The sequence below is a fragment of the Pristis pectinata genome, chromosome 4 (assembly GCF_009764475.1).
Source record: "Pristis pectinata isolate sPriPec2 chromosome 4, sPriPec2.1.pri, whole genome shotgun sequence".
Taxonomy (NCBI): Eukaryota; Metazoa; Chordata; class Chondrichthyes; order Rhinopristiformes; family Pristidae; genus Pristis; species Pristis pectinata.
The window spans coordinates 56,143,642-56,163,129 of NC_067408.1; the positions used below are offsets into that span (position 1 = coordinate 56,143,642).

Here is a 19,488-nt window from a genome sequence, read left to right on the forward strand (position 1 = left end):
AGCAACAAAAACACACAGAGTCATGATTCAGTGTTTAAAAACTACTTTATTAATAGCTACTTATGATAATAAGAAAAATAGAAGTAAAAATGTTAGAATGTTAGAAGTAATAATGTTAGAATCTTAAACATTAACCCCAAAACTAAACTCGTAGTGTGTGTGGCAAACTCCCAAACTCCAAGTCCAGGAATGGTTCTTAAAGTTCAGTTCAGCAAGCCATAAGGTGAAACGTGAACAAAGGTTTCTTCAACAACCACCGTTGACTGAAGACAAAATGTAGATGTAGAGAGAAAATAGAGAGTAATTACGAAATCCAAATGGTCCACTTTGGAACCCAAATGACACCTCGGCATTTACTCAGTAGTGACCACTCCACCGCATCTGCCTCACTCCAAAAGGCTCTCGAATCATGGCCGTCCACACAGATACCTGTTTCCTTCTACAGGTCAACAACAAAGTGAACTCCACTGCTTCATTCCGAAGTATCTGCCACCCTGAAAGGCATCCGAATCGTGGCCGTCCACACAAATACCGGTTTCCCTCTACAGGTTAACGACAAAGTGGACTCCACCGGATTACTCCAAAGATCCATACGTGGATTGTAGTGACAGACACAGTTACTGTTTTTCATCCATCGATAGAGACTAGCAGGCTGGTCTCTCTCTCTCTCTCTCTCTCCCTCTCTCTCTCTCTCTCTCTCTCTCTCTCTCTCTCTCTCTCTCTCTCTCTCTCTCTCTCTCTCTCTCTCTCTCTCTCTCTCTCTCTTCTCTCTCTCTTCTCTCTCTCTCTCTCTCTCCTCTCTCTCTCCTCTCTCTCCTCTCTTTCCCCCCCCCCCCAGACTGACTGCTTCAAAAACGTCATTACGTCCTTCTTCTGTTGTCGTAAGCACGCCTCTCACACACCACTATGCTCTAAAAGGGACATTTACCAATAGTAACCTAGTCTGTAACAATTAGAAATTATCCTTTGATTGCAAACTGGTTTTGAGGGTTTAAGATAACAAATTCAAAAGATGTGGTCTGAAAGAGGAGCCAAGAGTAGCCTTGGATTAAAGGTACAATAAATCATTATTAAAGAGAATATAGGCAAGGGAAAGCAACCAGCAGAGATAATGGTTAAAACTGAGGATTAATTTTGACACTATTGATTCTAAAATTCTTTCATATATTTAGCAGAATAAAAACCCAAAGTTAAGTAAGAAATATTTACAAAAACTAAAAAAGGATGGTGGTATGGCCCTGCCTAACTTTATATTATTGGGCAATTAATATCAGATATTTAATTTTTTGAATACAAGATTCAGATGTCAATCAGTGCCCCAAATGGGTACACCTTGAGCACCAATCAGTACTTGAATTTTCATTAGTTTCTATTTTAGGAGCTTCATTCCCTTTTGCACTTATCAAATTAAGTAAACATATGATTAACCCAATTGTTAAACATACAATATGAATATGGTTTCAATTTCGTAAATTTTTTGGATTGAATAAATTTAACTTGCCGAGTCCCATTCAATCTAATTTTTTCTTTCATCCATCCAGAGTTGACTCAGCTTTTTCCATATGGAAAAGGAAGGGAATAGTATGTTTTCGTGATTTATTCATTGATAACTGTTTTTCATCTTTTGAACAATTGTCTAACAAATACAATTTGCCTAGATCACACTTTTTTCGATATTTGCAGATTAGAAACTTTTTAAAAGCTACTATACCCTCTTTTCCGACACCTTACAAAACTGAAATTCTGGAAAGAATTTTAGGTCTTAATCCTTATCAGAAGGGCTTGATAGCAATAGTCTATGATTTAATTATGAAAGTACGTCCAGAATCACTGGACAAAATTAAGAATGAATGCGAAAGCGAAGTCCAGACATCTTTACCTACAGAGACTTGGAAGAAAATTCTTCATTTAGTTAATACATCTTCAATGTGTGCCAGACATTCTTTGATACAGTTTAAGGTAGTTCACAGGACCCATATGTCAAAAGATAAGCTAGCTCGTTTTTATCACTATATAAATCCTGTATGTGAACGATGTAAATCGAATGTGGCTTCTTTGACACACATGTTTTGGTCCTGTCCTCTTTTGGAAAAATATTGGAAAGACATTTTTAACATTATTTCAAATGTATTGAAATAATGTTAAAAATGTCTCACCCTATCACTGCAATTTTTGGATTACCAAGGATAGAGTGAGGCCATTTATCTGCTTCCGCTTAACCGTATGATTGCCTTTGTTACATTAATGGCGAAATGATCCATTTTGCTTAAATGGAAGGATCCAATACCCCCTACTACTTTTCAATGGTTCTCTCAAACTATATCATGTTTAAATTTGGAAAAAATTAGGAGTGGTACTGTTGATCCTTCACTTAAATTTGAAGATATTTGGAGTCCATTTATTCATTATTTTCACATGATATAGATCCCCTTTCAATAACTTTCCAACTTACAGGAACGGAGTTGATGATATAATATTGCTCTGGACTAAAATCTCTCAGTAGAAACAGTCTTTTTTTTTCATTGTTTTTTTTGAAATTTTTCTGTTTAGTTTAGTTTGATTTGATATATTTATAATTTTTAATGATTTGGGGATTTATTTCTCTATATAATAAATCTTTTTCCTTTTATATTATATTTATTTACTAAGCGATTGTTGGACCTACAGATTTTTTTATATTTTGTTCTTTATGATTACCTATGCCATGATTGTTCTCCTGATCTCTTTGTATTACATGTACAAACATTGATGTTATATATTAATCTGTATTAATTTGAAAACTAATAAAAAGATGGAAAAAGAAAAGAAAGAAAATTGAGGATTAAGAGGACTTAAATTGACGTGAAACTTTTAACACTGAGGTTTCCTTAATCCAGCCAGTGGGGAAAATGGCTGAAGCGTTTGCAATTTCCTCACCCATTTCTTAAAAAATCTTTGGGATGGAAACTAGAAGACTCTGGGGGAGGGGTGGGGGGTATTTTTCTTCAGTTTCAATTTTCCAAATACTGGTGTATTAGAGTATTTTTGTTTTTCCTAAAATATTGTGTTGTCCATTCCCCTTCTGTGAAGACCTTTGTTCATAACATTGTACTCCTCTCTTTCAAAGAACTACATTATCCTTTTGATGAAATTGTAAAATGTGTGAATGTGCCTAGGCAGAAATGTACTGACCTTCTGCTGACAGTTTGGTAGTAAGCAGCCAATGAAGTACTGCTTGTAGTCAGTGTGTTCCTGATTTCTGCATCTGCATGTTGCAACATGGAAATCAGGGTATGGCACATCAGGCTTCCTGCTTTGTAGCTTGTCTTAATACTGTGACAAGGTGTCGAACTCAGCCGAGGGACTGGATGCACTTTGTATCTGACTCCTTGGCTTTGTTTTGAAGTGGGTTGCTGATCTGGACTGAAAAAATAATTAGTTTGTTATCTAGTATTAATATTTTTAACTTGTAGCACTTAGATGTATTTTTAAATTCTCTGCTTGTTACCTTTTTTGAAGGTGATAAATGAAGGTAGAGCTGTGGATGTCGTCTACGTGGATTTTAGTAAGGCGTTTCACAAGATCCCTCGTGCTAGGGTCATTCAGAAGATTAAAATGCGTGGAATCCACAGTGACTTGGCCATTTGGATTCATGATTGGCTTGCTCATAAAAGACAGGGTAGTGGTCGATGGATCTTACTCTGGCTGGATGTTCACAACTAGTAGTGGTCTGCAGGGATCAGTACTGGCACCTCTGCTGTTTGATGTATTTGGATGAAAATGTGGATAGGCGAGTTAGTAAGTTCAGACGCTACAAAGTTTGATGGGGTTGTGGATATTGTAGAAGATTGCCAAAGGGTACTGCGGGATGGTGATCAGTCGCACATACGAGCAGAGAAATGGCAGACGGAGTTTAATCCGGCCAAGTATGAGGTGTTGCACTTGTGGGAGATCAAATGTAATGGGACAGTACACAGTTAATAGCAGGACCCTTAACAGTATTGATATACAGAGGGATCTTGGGATCAAAGTCCATAGCACCCTGAAAATGGCAGCACAGCTTGATAGGGTGGTAAAGAAGGCGTATGGCATGCTTGCCTTTATTAGTCGAGGGACTGAGTTCAAGAGTCAGGAAGTTATGTTGCAGCTTTATAAAATTTGGCTTTGGCCACATCTGGAGTATTGCATTCAATTTTGCTCACCCCATTATAGGAAGGATGTGGAAGCTTCAGAGAAGGTGCAGAAGAGGTTTGCCAGGATTAAAGGGTATATGCTATAAGGAGAGTTTGGACAAACTAAGGTCATTTCCCTGGAGCAGTGGAGGCTGAGAGGAAATCTGATAGAAGTTCATAAGATTGAGAGAGGCAGAGATAGGGTAGATAGCCAGTATCTTTTTCCCAGGGTTGAAATGTCTAATTGAGGGCATGCATTTAAGGTGGGAGGGGATAAGTTCAAAGGAGATGTGTGGGGCAAGTTTTGTTTTACACAAGGAGTGGTGGGTGCCTGGAATATGCTGCCAGGGGTGGTGGTGGAGGCAAATATGATGGAGGCATTTAAGAGGTCTTAGGCACATGAATATGGAGGGATACAGACATTGCGTCAGCAGAAGGGATTAGTTTAGTTAACATTTTAATTCAGCACAACATCGTGGGCTGAAGGGCCTGTTGCTGTGTTGTTCTATGTTCTATTTAATTGCTTTCACCCTTCAAACTGTTTTTAAATGTTTCTGATCATATCCATATAAAGTAGTTCACTGGTCTATTACAGCAGTGAGCAGTTAGGGCAATCTCGAGGTTGAGCTCAAAGTTCACTATCTGAGGCTTGTGTGCTGCTCTGCTTCATCGGAAGGCTGTGAAGATCATTTGGATGTGCAGAAAGCAGTGTGTTGAATCCAGCATTTTATCTCTGACTCCTGTGTTTCAGTACAGGTGTGGAAGTTAGAGATGAGCTGACCTGTGAAGAGTTTGATGTTGCTTCTGTGGGGAAGGGGAATTTCTGACATCACAGAATTCATAGCTTACAATTATTTGATTCTGATTTTTCTGGTCTACCACAGAAGTACAATTGATTGAATCTTTGAACCACTGCTTTCTCAGCTGAAGCTTGGGGGTAGGCCACACCTAATGATTTTTGCTAAGAGGGCCTGTTACAATTTTATTGCTTTAATAAAGGGAAATCCAGTCAGACCAACATATAAAATTGCAAACCAAAGCACAAGTCAGAAGAGAAAAACTGAGTTAATTTAAGACCATTTCAGTTCAAAGGGTAACTCTTTACCAACTTTTCCCAGGTGTTGATGAACTGCTGAGTGTTTCCAGCATTTTCTATTTTGTTTTGGATTCCCAGCATCTGCAGTTGCGATTTAGAAACCATAGAAACAACTACAGCACAGAAAACAGGCCATTCGGCCCTTCTAGTCTGTGCCGAAACATTATTCGGCTAGTCCCATTTACCTGCCCCCAGCCCATACCCCTCCAGACCTCTCTCGTCCATGTATCTATCCAATTTACTCTTAAAAGTTAAGAGCGAGCCCGCATTTACCACATCAGATGGCAGCCCATTCCACACTCCCACCACTCTTTGAGTGAAGAAGTTCCCTTAATGTTTCCCCTAAACCTTTCCCCTTTCACCCTAAAGCCATGTCCTCTCGTACTTATCTCTCCTAATCTAGGTGGAAAGAGCCTACTTGCATTAACCCTGTCTATGCCTCTCATCATTTTATAAACCTCTATCATATCTCCCCTCATTCTTCTCTGCTCCAAGGAATAAAGTCCTAACATGCTCAATCTTTCCTTATAACTCAACTCCTGAAGACCCGGCAACATTCTTGTAAATCTCCTCTGCACTCTTTCAATCTTACTGACGTCCTTCCTGTAGTTCGGCGACCAGAACTGCACACAATATTCTAAATTTGGTCTCACCAATGACTTATACAACCTCACCAAAACATTCCAACTCCTATACTCAATACTTTGATTTATAAATGCCAGGATGCCAAAAGCCTTTTTTTACAACCCTGTCTACCTGTGACTCTACTTTCAAGGAATTATGTATCTGAACTCCCAGATCCCTTTGTTCCTCTGCACTCCTCAGTGCCCTACCATTTACTGTGTATGTCCTCCCTTGATTTGTCCTTCCAAAATGCAACACCTCACACTTGTCTGTACACATTTGTTTGTAAACTGGTGTGGCAAGGTCTTGGAATCACTTCTCACAGCCATATTCTGATGTTAGATAGCAAGAGCAATTTTCTGGACCCTCCTGCCAGAGCTATTAGGTCTTTGCATGACTTCTCAGCACACACAACTTTTATACCTCTTTGTTTTCAGCCCTCTCATCCTTGTTTTTTCGGACTGAAGGGCCACAAAGATGGCTGTTAGAGTTGGGATACTGTGCTGCTCTCCAGTACTATTCTTGTGTTAAGTACATTTTCCTTCAAGCTGAGATTCTTGTTCTTTGTGTTTCTTCACAGCGATTGCAGAGCAAAGTACTGAAACTGGTGGACATCTCCTATGGAGGTGAGAATGGTTTTAATCAAGCAATTGAGCTGTCAGCTGAGGTCTTGTCCAGTGTGAAGTTCATTCAGGAAAAGAAACTAATAGGTGAGAAATTCCTGGTGCAGTTCAACACCAATTAATTAGATAAATTAAGTACTTGCATTTGCATGGTCCCTTTCACAATCTCTGAATGGCCAAAGTGCTTTATGATCAACTTTTTAAACAAAAAACGTCAATATTTTGTGATGTACTCAATTATTAAATTCCAGCTGTTGCAAACCACAATATGTTAATGACAAGGTAATTGTTTTATGTTAATTAAGGAATAATTATTGGAGACCCGAGATTGCAGATGCTGGAATCTGGAGCAACAAACAAGATGCTGGAGGAACATGGCGGGTCAGGCAGCATCTATGGACGGAAATGGACAGTTGACATTTCAGGTTGAGACCCTTCCAGTCCAGGTCTCAACCCAAAATGTCAACTGTCCATTTCCCTCCACAAATGCTGCTTGACCCACTGAGTTCCCCCAGCATCTTGTTTATTGCTGAAGAAGGCTCCGGAATTTTTCCAGTCTTGAATGAAATTTAGATCCTTGGTGTAATGTTTTGATTGAAAGCCACACCTCCAGCAATGCATTACATTGTAAGTACTGTCACCCTAGGTTATGTGCTCAAGTCTTTGGTGTTAACCACTTGATTTCAAAGTGCAGTTGTTGGTATGTTTCAGATGAAATATTTTGCGTAATTTTCTAAATATTGGTAGTATTTTTGAAATGCTCTGCAAAGATCACTGGTCGGCACTGACCGTCTCAGTCGTTGTTCCTCTGGTGGTCATTGAACATTAAGTGGAATGTTGTACGATCTTGCCTGGCTTCCATGTGTATGGACACTTTGAAGTAGTGCCTTACAAGAGCCCTGGGAGCCCTGTTATTCTGTTGGCACGTGTTTTTTTTAAATGATTAACTGATTTTTGTTAGAATGCTTGGTTTGAGCAATAGGTAACTCTTTTATTCTACAGGGCGATACTTTGATGAAATCAGCCAAGATACAGGGAAGTACTGCTTTGGAGTAGATGACACACTTAAAGCACTGGAGATGGGTGCAGTTGAAATCCTGATAGTTTATGAAAATCTGGATATTATGCGATACGTACTCCGCTGTCATGGCACAGAAGGTAATTGCAGTTCCCTTCATTGTCAGTTCTTGGGTGTCAGATTGAATGTCCATGTACAGCATCACTGAAAATTGAGACTAGATGTAGTTTTTTTAATGCGAATTGGGGTACAATAGACAGCCTTACCATGTCCTTTTATTTCCCAGAAGAGAAAATCTTGTATTTGACTCCTGAACAAGAGAAGGATAAATCCCATTTCACGGACAAAGAGGTACAATTTCATTCTACACCAGTCATAAGAGCTGAATGTTATGTGTTTGAGGCTTTGCTTTTGAAAGTTTGTCTAGTTGAAAATGTTAGTTTTTCAATGCAGTGTCTGTCATGGGTCTCATGTAAAAGTTCCAAATATAAAACATTTCAGTGCACTTTTGTCTTCCTGAGGTGTTACTAACTTAAAATTTGGGTATGATTCCATGAGGCTGATATGTTCATTTAATGGTGCCTCTGATTTCCTGGTGCTTAACAAGATCAGAACTGGGGGTGGGGAAGAAAGTTAATAGCAATCTAGGTAGAATATCATTAAGGGACGAATACTTTTTGAGGAAGTGGAACCCAGCTTTTCCTACACAGCTGTCACTGGGACTAAATAAAATTTTAATCAGTTTTTTTATTGAACTGGTACAGACACAGCTGTAAGATTCTTTGAAATACTTTTTCTGATGGCCTTCCTCCCAAATTGTACTCATTAGAGAAAGGTACGTGCACATGAGCTTGAAGCACAATGAATATTGAGGTCTGAGTGAGAGGAAGGGCTATTCAGCAAAAACCGTTTAAATTGAGTTATTTTTAAAATTTAAGTTAGCAGTTCACACCCTCCATTGACACTTTCCCGTTCCTTTTGAGTAATGAATCTGGGCTACCTCCCACTCTTGACCCTTTCCTCTTTCTTCCCACCCCTTACTCTTGGCTCTCAATACGCCTTTAGTTCATGTGCACATATCTTTCTCCAATGAGTATCGTCTGGAAAGGAGGCTGTGGCAGGGAAGGTAATTCAGAAAAGCTTACAGCCATTTGTATTTGTGCTGTGCCAGCTCTTTAAAAGACCTCATTAAAATTATGTTTGGTTCCAGTGACAGGCCTGTGCCTACTAGCACTGTTCCCTAATGTTATCCAGTGACAGACCTGTGCCCACCACTTTTTTTTGTGTGTGTGCTCTTACACTGCCACTTACAGTAAAATTCTAATAATCCAGCAGCTGATTGTTCAGAAATCTTGGTGATATGACATCTGGCTCGCTCATTAGTCAGGAATGAGCCAGGGTCGAGGATGTGTGGCCACAGGCTGAGATACAGAGGGCAGCCAGGGCCGGGATTGAGACTGAGGGCTAGGTCAGCAGCTGGAGCTAGGGTGGGGTCCAGAACACCAGGGGTAAGGAATGTGTATTGCTACTGTGTAACATGTTTATCAGGAAGTGGTTTTTGGGTATTGTCCGGAGTAATATCCAGTGGACCATAAAATCTATTAGTCTGGTACCACCCAAGGGTGGGAGTTTTGAAATGATCAGATCGTGGCTATTTTTTTTAACCGGAGAACCATTTACCAGCTCAAACCCATGTGCCTTGATTCATTTCTATGTTGATGAATTTATGGAGGGTATTTGGGGCTTGGAATTTAACCAATTGAAAGCAAGGCTGTCCAATGGACTGAAGGAAGTAAGTTAGAAATGCATGCAAAGCTACAATTGAGAAATGCAAATTGGAGATGTGATTGGACTGCTGGAGGCTTGAACAGGCAAGTTAATGTGAACGTTACAGCCAAGTAACTAGACAGCCTCTGTACATGTGTAAACTTTTCTGTCAGTCATATGTCATGAGTGCGAACCCTGAAATTACTTTCTTCCAATGTATTGAACAAAAGGGCAATACATAATAATAGTATCATTTAGCACAAAGGCAACCATTTGCTGCCCCATTGTAGGGAAATGTAATAAGTCCCATTCTCCTGTTTTCCTCTGGGTGTGGGACTAGCCTCATGAGCGAAATAATGTATTGGTTGTGGAAAATTTTTTAAAACGCTGTTCTTCCATCTGCTATGGTATTGGTTTTGGTTTATTATTGTCACTTGTACCGAGGTACAGTGAAAAGCTTGTCTTACAAACCGATCATACAGGTCAATTCATTACACAGTGCAGTTACATTGAGTTAGTACAAAGTGCATTGATGTAGTGCAGGTAAAAACAACAACTGTATGGAGTAAAGTGTCACAGCTCCAGAGAAATTGTAGTGCAATAAGGTGTGAGGTCACAACAAGGTAGATCATGAGGTCATAGTCCATCTCATTGTATAAGGGAACCGTTCAATAGTCTTATCACAGTGGGGTAGAAGCTGTCTTTAAGTCTGGTGGTACGTGCCTTCAGGCTCCTGTATCTTCTACCTGATGGAAGAGGAGAGAAGAGAGAATGTCCTGGGTGGGTGGGGTCTTTGATTATGCTGGCTGTTTCACTAAGACAGCGAGAGGTAAATACAGAGTCCAAGGAGGGGAGGCTGGTGTCTGTAATGCGCTGGGCTGTGTCCACAACTCTGCAGTTTCTTGCAGCCCTGGGTAGAGCAGTTGCCATACCAAGCTGTGATAAATCCAGATAGGATGCTTTCTATGGTGCATCGGTAAAAGTTGGTGAGAGTCAAAGGGGACAAACCAAATTTCTTTAGCCTCCTGAGGAAGTAGAGGCGCTGGTGAGCTTTCTTGGCCGTGGCTTCTACATGATTTGACCAGGACAGGCTGTTGGTGATGTTCACTGCCAGGAACTTGAAGCTGTCAACCCTCTCGACCTCAGCACATTGATGTAGGCAGGGGCATGTACACCACCCCCCTTTCCTGAAGTCAGTGACCAGCTCTTTTGTTGACATTGAGGGCAAGGTTGTTGTCATGACACCATTCCGCTAAGCGCTCTATCTCCTTCCGGTACTCCAACTCATCGCTGTTTGAGATGCGGCCTACAATGGTGGTATCATCTGCAAACTTGTAGATGGAGTTAGAGCAGAATCTGGCCCCACAGTCATGAGTGTATAGGGCTATGGCAGAACATATTTAATCTGTACTGTTGTTTGTGAACTTGGGTTGTATATGACAACTAAATGAAATGTCACTATTTTCTTCTTGAACCCCGAGTCAGATTACTACAGCAACCTGTGCATCTACACTAATCCCATTTCACAGCACTTGCTTTGTAGCTTTCTATACCTTGTTGATTAAAATGTTTGTTTAAATACTTAAATGTTATGAGAGCCTCTACTTCAGGCAGTGTGTTCCTGATTCCAACCACCCTCTGGGTGTGAAATCTCTTCCTCACATCCCATCTAAACCTCTCATTTCTTACCCTAAACCTATGTGCTGTAGTTGTGGACTCGTCTGCTATCGTAAAAAGTATCAATGTGCCTACTTTATCTATGCCCCTCATAGTTTTATATACCTCTATCAGCACCACCTCAGTCTCCGTCACTTCAACCTGTCCAGTCTCTCGTCATAACTGAAACATTCCATTTCAGGTAATGTTCTGGTGATCTCCTCTGTGTCCCTTCTAATGCAATCCTGTCCTTCCTAAATGTAGTGACCAGATGCGCTCATAGTACTACACCTGTGGTCTGACCAGTCTTCTATAAAGTTGTGTTGTAACCTCCCTGCTCTTATTCTTTGGCCCTTATGTTGACAACATAGTATTTTAGTGAGGTGCTCATATGGGTAAGAGCTGATGCAGTGGATTGTGGTACTGGTCATTGTGTGTGTATTTTTGACACTTGACCCTAGGCTCATGATCTAGATAGTTGAATTAGTAGTCCAGAATGTATTACATTGAGTTGTGCTAAGGTGAAAGCCTGTTCAGGTTTCAGTGGTCAACAAAGTCTTCTTGCAAAGTAAACTTGATTTTAATTTTCTTTTTAATTTAGACTGGCCAGGAACATGAGCTCATAGAAAGCATGCCCCTCCTAGAATGGTTTGCCAACAACTACAAAAAATTTGGAGCTACACTGGAGATCGTTACAGACAAATCGCAGGAAGGTTCCCAGTTTGTGAAAGGCTTTGGTGGGATTGGTGGTAAGACTTGTACCTTGAACTGTGAATTGGATAGCCAACCTGTTGAATATTTGCCTTTCCAATTGCTATAGAATGAGAGGCTATTTGTGCCAGGCCAGTGCAATCAGTCTAAGATTAATAGTTTGATTTATGTAGAAGTAAAATAATCACAGGGAAACAGTAAAATGTTGCAAAATGCTAATAAGTAGATGTGGGGAAGATGATCAGTTATTGCTGCACAAATACCTTGATAATCAAGGTACTTTTTAAACAGTTAAGCCATTGATAGCAAAAATTAAAGTAAATATAGAACATTAAATCAAATGAGTTACTGGCAAGAGTGTTGCAACTAAAGGGCATCATAATTTTGGGGTGTTCGTGCTTGTCATTTAGATGTCCCCCAAGTGACAGGCTGCTGCTACTGCAGCTGATAGAATTACGTACTCCTGTCCCTTCCCCACAAATATTTAACTGTGTCAAATGGAGAGCTCAAGATTTGTCTTAATTTTGGGGCTGTTTAAACAAAAAGAAAAACAATGGATGAAGGAAGGAAGTTACTACATTGTTTACATGTAACAGTTTATACCTATCAAAGAAACCCTAGCCAACTCTAAAACAGGCTTCTCTCTTTAATATTTGAGAAGGCATATCACTGCCAAAGCAAGCAAATGTCAATTTTGACTTCAGCCCAATAACGATTCCTTGAACAGGGCTACACAATAGTGTGGTTCATTGGCTCATAAAGAAATAGCAATTACTTTAATTATAATACGTAAGGAAACAACTTGGGTGAAACAAAAACATGCATCACATAACTGATGTTAATCAGACAAGCAAGCAGTACATGGTTGTGTGGCATAGTCCTAGCAGTGAGCAGCAAGGTCTTTGCTTGTCAACTTGAATTGATCATTGTTTAGCGAAGGCTGTCATTAGTTGCATCTTAAGGTCAATGGCCACTCTAGTATTCTCCACTTTTATGCAACACAAGAGGGATGTTGGTGTCTCGGTGATCATTTGCATCCTCACTCATCAGTGTACCAGCTACATCAGTACTCCATTAGACAGTGATGTGTTTGCCCTATCTCTGGCCTTGCTCAGGTTGTCTTGTCTTGCTGGACACTTCCCCCCAGATATAGTTGTGCTGAAGATACCAATTTAATTCATTTGATCCCTCTTACCTATTTATTGGGACCCAGCTTCCTCCCACTTTGTTCACATCCTTATGTCTGTTGAGGTGATGTGACCAAACTCAGCCTGCTTCTGGGAGATAATTATGGAAAATATTTCTTGAAGTCTTCTAAGTTAGACACTTAAGTCTGAAAATACAATTTCTTTGTCGCCTTTCCCCTTGCATAGCCAGTCCTCCTTTTACAATCTAACTGCTATGCTATAAAAATGGAGTGAATTAACTTTCCCATTAGCTTGTAGGATAATTTCTAATCCATTAATAATATAATTACTGAAGACCTATATTTCCTCGAGAATGAGAGATCCTTATCCTCAACCAACCCCTTAACTAATCCATCTATTTCCAAGTTTCTTGCTTATGTGCTCTTCATTTAGTTTAAATGCTGTAAATATGTGGGCAAAGTAATTCACATTGTGAATGTCGATGTTCTTGTTTTAAGCGCAGCTGTTGCATGAGTAATTGAAAATCTTGTATCACTTTGGTTTACAGTTGTCTCAGTTGAACCTCTCTGTACTTCCTTACTCCCAGCTTCCTTGAATTGCTGCAAATCCTAAGAACATAGTTTGTTTTTTTACACTCAAGATTGGATCATTTCCTCAGATTTCTAAAGTTCTCAGTTTCTAAATAACAACCATATATACATTAAGTCTGAGCTCTAATAAGGAAACCTTTAAGTTTAATTAATTAGGAGCAAAGTGGGCTTGCTTACCAGATTCTATGGTACTCTGAGATCAGGTGGTGAAACTCAAAATGGGCATGGCCACAGGCAATTTTTTATGAAATCCATTGTGCCCTAGAACTCTCTATTCTTTTTCAAATGTATTTTTCTGAGAAGGTAAAAATTTCCTTTCTCTGGAGTATAACTGTATTGCCAGACAATCCCAGATCCATAAACTCATATTGACAAATTATTTTCATACACAGAAGTGGCAAGTCCTTGTAGGAAACAATGGTTCTTAGTATTACTCTTATGGCTTGCAGGAAAGTTCTCCTCGGTGTCCTGAACAACATTGGTGTCTCAACTGCTGGATAATCCAGCCATTAACATATTCCAGTTATCATATTCCTGTTCGTAAATGAGCTGCTACTTTGCAACTATTACAGTGACTATACTTCAGAAAGTTGTATTGTTTGCAAAGTACTGTGGTTGTGTAGAGCACCACAGTAATGAATGTTTTTTTAAACAGGTATTCTGCGATACCGTGTGGACTTTCAAGGAATGGAGTACCAGGGAGATGAAGAAGACTTTTATGACCTGGATGACTACTAGGTAGTCTGGAATAGGTCTGGTTACAGGTGCCTAACCCTCCAGCATCCAACCCAAGAAGTGAAGATCCACAACAGAATAATCAATCCCTGCCTTAGAACAGACATTATCACAACTTGTGATATTCTAAATACATTGGAGATGGTGAATTTAAAAAAAAACAAATAACACGCATAGATTTGTCATAGTGTCAATACAGCAGCAACACCAAACTACTGTTCTTAATGCCAGTTTGGACTAATCTTTTGAGAAATGTTTTTTTAATTTTTACTTCAATGGGATTTTTGTTGCTGTTGTATTTTATGAAATTGAAACATTTTTTACCTCCATATGTAGAGGCAAATAATAAAAATGGAATGCTATTGAATTTCATTTCTGCAGGCTGAATGGATATGAGCTCTGTTTTCCCCCTTGGAAAAGAATTTCTATATTAAAACATATGGATATCTTGACCAACTTGTGTACTGAATGACCCCGTTTACATGGGCACCACTAAAAATGGTTGTACCTGAAGGGGGAGAGTGAAGAATATGCCTTTTGCTATGTAAATGATTAATGTTAATCTCCAGATTAAAGTAGTGGGGATAAATTTTCAATTTTGCATTTTTTGGAGGTGGTGGGGGGGGGGGGGGTGGTTGTCTTCTGACTTTGCAGAGGAAGCAGGAAAGAATCCCACATGCCTTTTATTAAGAATTAATATATATTGGGGAGGCTTGAGCACAACTCTGAGTTTGCTAGGTTTCACCAGATATGTCCTAGTGATAACTACTGTCATAGATACTCAATCCTTGGGCAAGTTTCATACCTGCAGTGGTATTGATAGTTTAGACAAGAGTTCCCATTCTTGTGGGTGCAAAAGCCACTAAGCTTCAACTTTGGTTTAGATCTGGGTGAAGGTGTATTATGTTAATAGGATCTGCTCCATATTGGGGTTTATTTGTTGCTACAGCATGGACTTGAACTGGATGCACCCTAGCATTCATGCTGCAGGACACAACCTCTGCAGACTGTGTCAGAAAATTGATGGGTCCTTATTTGTTCGAAACAATCCCAAATTCTAGCAAACTCAGCCAGCCACTGTCACCCTTTCATGAAATTCTGGTATCACACATCTGTTGGGGTTTTCTTGGAGTGGAAGGAGGCTCTCACCTTAAACCTCTGGTGCCTACTCTGATTCAGCCTACTAGTTGGCATAGCGCAAGGAGATGGTTTCTTTCCCTCTCCATTACTTGAGATTATCAGGAATTTTTTTACCATCTGTTGACAGGTAAAAATAGAACATTAAAACTGCACAGAAAGAGGTCATATTAGTACAAAGGGAGTGCTTTGAACATTGGCATTGGGCTGGAGCTGTATTAAATTGTTGAATATGCATTGATTGAGAAAATCAATGGGGAACAAATTTCAAATGAGCCTTGTTAAATAGCTAATTCACTGAAATCAAAATGGTTGCAGTCTAACAAATTTCTTGTCGTGCCTGAAGCAATCTCGTTAATAAACTGAGGTGAACATTAGGATTATTAATTGGATTGCATCTCATGTCGAACATTTAAGTGCTCAAAAGTGGAATAAGTTTGTAAATTAGTGGTGTGACCAGTTACTGTACACTTTTGCATCACAAGCAGCATATAGTGCAAGCAGTCACTAAGGTTGGAATTAATCAACCCCAGTTCTTCTAACCAGTGCAGACCAAAAGGAAAGCAATGATTTTTTTTAATATATAATCAACATGGTTGTGATTATGTTGAAATCTGGTATTTATGAAATAATGTGGGAAGATGGGTCCTGATTGTACAGATAACAACAACAACACATCATCTTCAACTCCTTACTTGGTTTGAATGTGTATAGTGCAGTTCACAAGCCACTAATATCAGGCTCTGATCTGACACACATCTAATGCATAGCACCATTGCCATTAATTAGCAAGACCTTCCTATTCCATATGAGCAGTGACCTGTGCTACTTTGTAGTGCTATCAGATTCTGCACAGATCCCAAAATCTTTAAGTAGATGTATGTTTAATTTAGCACAGTTATACACAAAGTTGTCAATTTAAAACTAGTATACCACTACACTTCTGTTCACCATTAAGATTAGAATGTTTTCAAAAACTCCAAATACTGAAATCTGTTTGCAGCTTCTGAAATATTTTTCTGTCAAAATATCCAAAAATGTTTTTGTTTCCGAGCAGTCAAAATTTCTCATGCTGAATATATAAAGTAGAATTAAGATTTTCCAAATATTGTATGGTATTCATGAAATGATTGCAATTGTTTTTTTTCATTTTGGCCTCTGAGGTTTCAGTGCTTAAAGGATTTGTGTAGAACTCACGTTGAGTTTGTGCACACTTGCAATGTTCTTCTATTTGTCCTCCCCAGTCCCTGTCCAAAAGGGAGAATTGTGGTGGACCATGCTTTCAGCACTGGATTGTGCAAACTGTGTAAATGGGGCCATTTTGATACATAAAACAAGGATATATATAAATATATATATTTACATTTTCAAATAGCCCACTGCTTGGTATAAAAAGTATGCATTGGAAAGTATGCAGCTCTTTTTGTAGTTTTAATGTTTACTATTTAAGTTTGGAAATGATGCCAAAATGTGTTGTTTTTTTTTGTATTCCTTTGACCAATGTATTCTCCAGAAATGGAAGTGATCGTTGAATTCACAGAAAGGGGTAGATTTCAGCTTTTATGCACTACAGCCTCTGCAGAAAGGTCCCAAGCAGCAACTTGGCGTTGTGATGTACAGAAATGGAGAAGAGTATTAAAACCATATTTAAGAATATCTTTTATTTGAGTCTTGTTCTTTTGGGGCCGTGTTGGAGCAACCTTGAAAGCAATGTCTGAGTGGGCTGTTACAAGGTGGATTTGATCCTTGATCTTTGGCAGTACATACCACCCCCAGGTAATGAACAGGTTCTATTTTTACAGACATCATTGAGTTGATTTTATCCATAAATCAGAAAATACACAATAATCACTCTATGGTAGCCATATTTCCACATTAATGAATGGCATCAAAAGTATGCAAGACTGATAAGAGTGAGCAATCACTAAAAGTGGAGAGAGGGAGGAAACTAGTCCTGCTGTTAGGAACAAGCATGTGTCAGACATATGTTCAAACATCAGACCTATGAATTTAACCATGGGAGCTCACTCATATGCAGGGGTGTCCATAAGTCAGGCATTCTTAACCCCAGGAGGGCCTGTAGTGGAAACATTCAGTCTTTGTTTCCCTGGGGCTACACCAGGATTACTGCTTTGGGGCTGGTTGTCTCTTGATCGATTCTGGACCGAAATGATCATTGGGAGAAGACCACATTAGGTTTCACTCAAGTGATTTAGTGTCAACATCTTGCATGTACAGAGTAAACACTTGTAAGATTGAGGCTGGAATTCAGCCTGACAGTAATGGGAGCAGTTGTGTTTTGGGATCCCGTAAATTTGCTTTAAAATATGATGGGAATAAGATGTCTGCTGATCTGCAAATATTGAGCATGGGGCCAATCTTGAGAATAGCCATCCACAACTTCAATTTTTCCCTTCCCTAATGGTCACCTTTTGTGGGTTGTGTGTTCATATGATACTTGGTTCACAGTACAAGTGAAAGGGAAATGTGTGTGAGGGAACCGTGAAGGCACTGCAAGGTTTGTTTGTCTTAGAACAATATCAAGATGTTCGGTCCTTGAGTTAAGGAGTTGGGGAATGAATGGAGCAGGTGAAAAGGGTAACAATAAAAACTTTATGGAGGTAGTGTCAGAATTCAGTTAGTGTTAGCAGATATCAGGAGAGCAGTGACCAGAAGTAAATTGGGGGTGAGGCCAATTTGTAATGGACTTAGAGGTAGTTCAGCACAGAGGTGGGTTGATGATCCTGTCTTGAAGGCAAGTCTGCCAGAGTTTGGGGATATTAAAGCTGTTGATGAGGGTTCAGAGCAAACATGTTCCCATCAAGAAAGGCAAGGATGCACCCCTGAATTAGGTGTTGAGGAATATCCAGTGTAAGGTGAGATAAAAATGAAGCTTATTACATGCTGGGAGCTCAGCACTGGAAACCCCAGAGGACATTTTAAAAAGAAAGTGGAGATTCATTTCAAAACAGAAGTATCAAAGCAAAAGATGCATGGAAATTATGCAAAACCTTTAAATACCTAAAGGTTATAAAGGATGAAGAGGAAGGAGTAGCTCCAATTAGTGGAAAAAGGTATGAAAGTGGGTGATACTATTACTTCTGGACTTTGTTTTCCTGATGTCCAAATTAATATTTTGGTGCAAAATAATGAGAAGTATGGATTATTAAATCACAAGAATGTTAGCACAGGGTGGAACTCTATTTTACATAGAGTCTGATCCAACAGAATAAATACAATCTATTTCGCTCTGCAACCCTGCACATTCTTCCAACAACTTATTCAGATAATTTTCTGAATGCTACGATAGAAACTCCTTAAAATCTGTCTGTAGGATGCTTTCCCCTTGTCTTTGGTACTGATGTGGTTTCTGACTCTGGATTTTTACCTTCCTTGCCCGTCCCACAATTTTCTTAAGGGTACTAGGGAAGCAACGTACCTTCAAGGAGCTATGCCTGCAAGCACAGAAGCACCTGTCTGCTTTCCTGTCTACAGAATCCCCCATAACCATTGCTGTCTTAGCTTTTTTCTTCAGCCCCTAAACAGCTGAGCCTTTTATCATCTCTGACTCTTCTTCCTAGGGGAGGCCTCTCCATATGATGCTACATTGTTAGTGCCATAGGAAGGGAGTAAGTCACCATTCTGCTAACAACGAAGGCCAATGTTCTTTTTGCCTTCCTAAGTACGCTGTGCCTCCATGCTAACTTTCTATGACTCATGTATAAAGGCCCCCAGATCCCATCGGAGAGACTGCAGATAATGCTCAATATTCTATTTTTCTCTTTTTTTTACCAAAGATGGGTGGCACAGCTAGTAGAGCTACTGCTTCACAGGTCAATCCTGACTTTTGATGCTGTCTGTGTGGAGTTTGCATGTTCTCCCCGTGATCATTTGGTTTCCCCAGTGCTCTGGTTTCCTACATTTCAAAGATGTGTGGATGGTTGGTTAATTGCTGCTTGTGTAGTGTGTGTAGTAGTAATGTGGGGGGGGGGGGTCAGTAATAGGGGAATTTGAGAGTGGGGGAGGCAATGGATTACTTTGGGCCAGCATAGAAAGATGCCATTTAGCCCATTAAGTATATGCCATGAAGAGATACGACAAAAGTGGATAACTTTCTCCATGTTTATGCTTCATCTGCTAAACTTTTATCCATCCTCTCAGCCCATCCCTTTCAGACTCCATGTCTGTGTTATAGCTTGCTTTCCCACCTCTCTACAGTCAGCAGGTCCAGT

At 39.7% G+C, this 19,488-nt stretch overlaps 1 protein-coding gene across 1 annotated transcript in view; it reads left to right on the forward strand.

Moving 5' to 3' along the window:
* LOC127569770 (eukaryotic peptide chain release factor subunit 1) overlaps nt 1–16,912 on the forward strand; it is a 44,031-nt gene extending 27,119 nt beyond the window's left edge. The window contains exons 6-10 of the mRNA XM_052014642.1: nt 6,452–6,581; nt 7,497–7,652; nt 7,799–7,863; nt 11,537–11,684; nt 14,040–16,912. Of these exons, the coding sequence (XP_051870602.1) occupies nt 6,452–6,581; nt 7,497–7,652; nt 7,799–7,863; nt 11,537–11,684; nt 14,040–14,122 (582 nt within the window). The 3' untranslated portion in view covers nt 14,123–16,912. The remainder of the gene's footprint in view (nt 1–6,451; nt 6,582–7,496; nt 7,653–7,798; nt 7,864–11,536; nt 11,685–14,039) is intronic.
* The last annotated feature ends 2,576 nt before the right edge of the window (nt 16,913–19,488 follow it).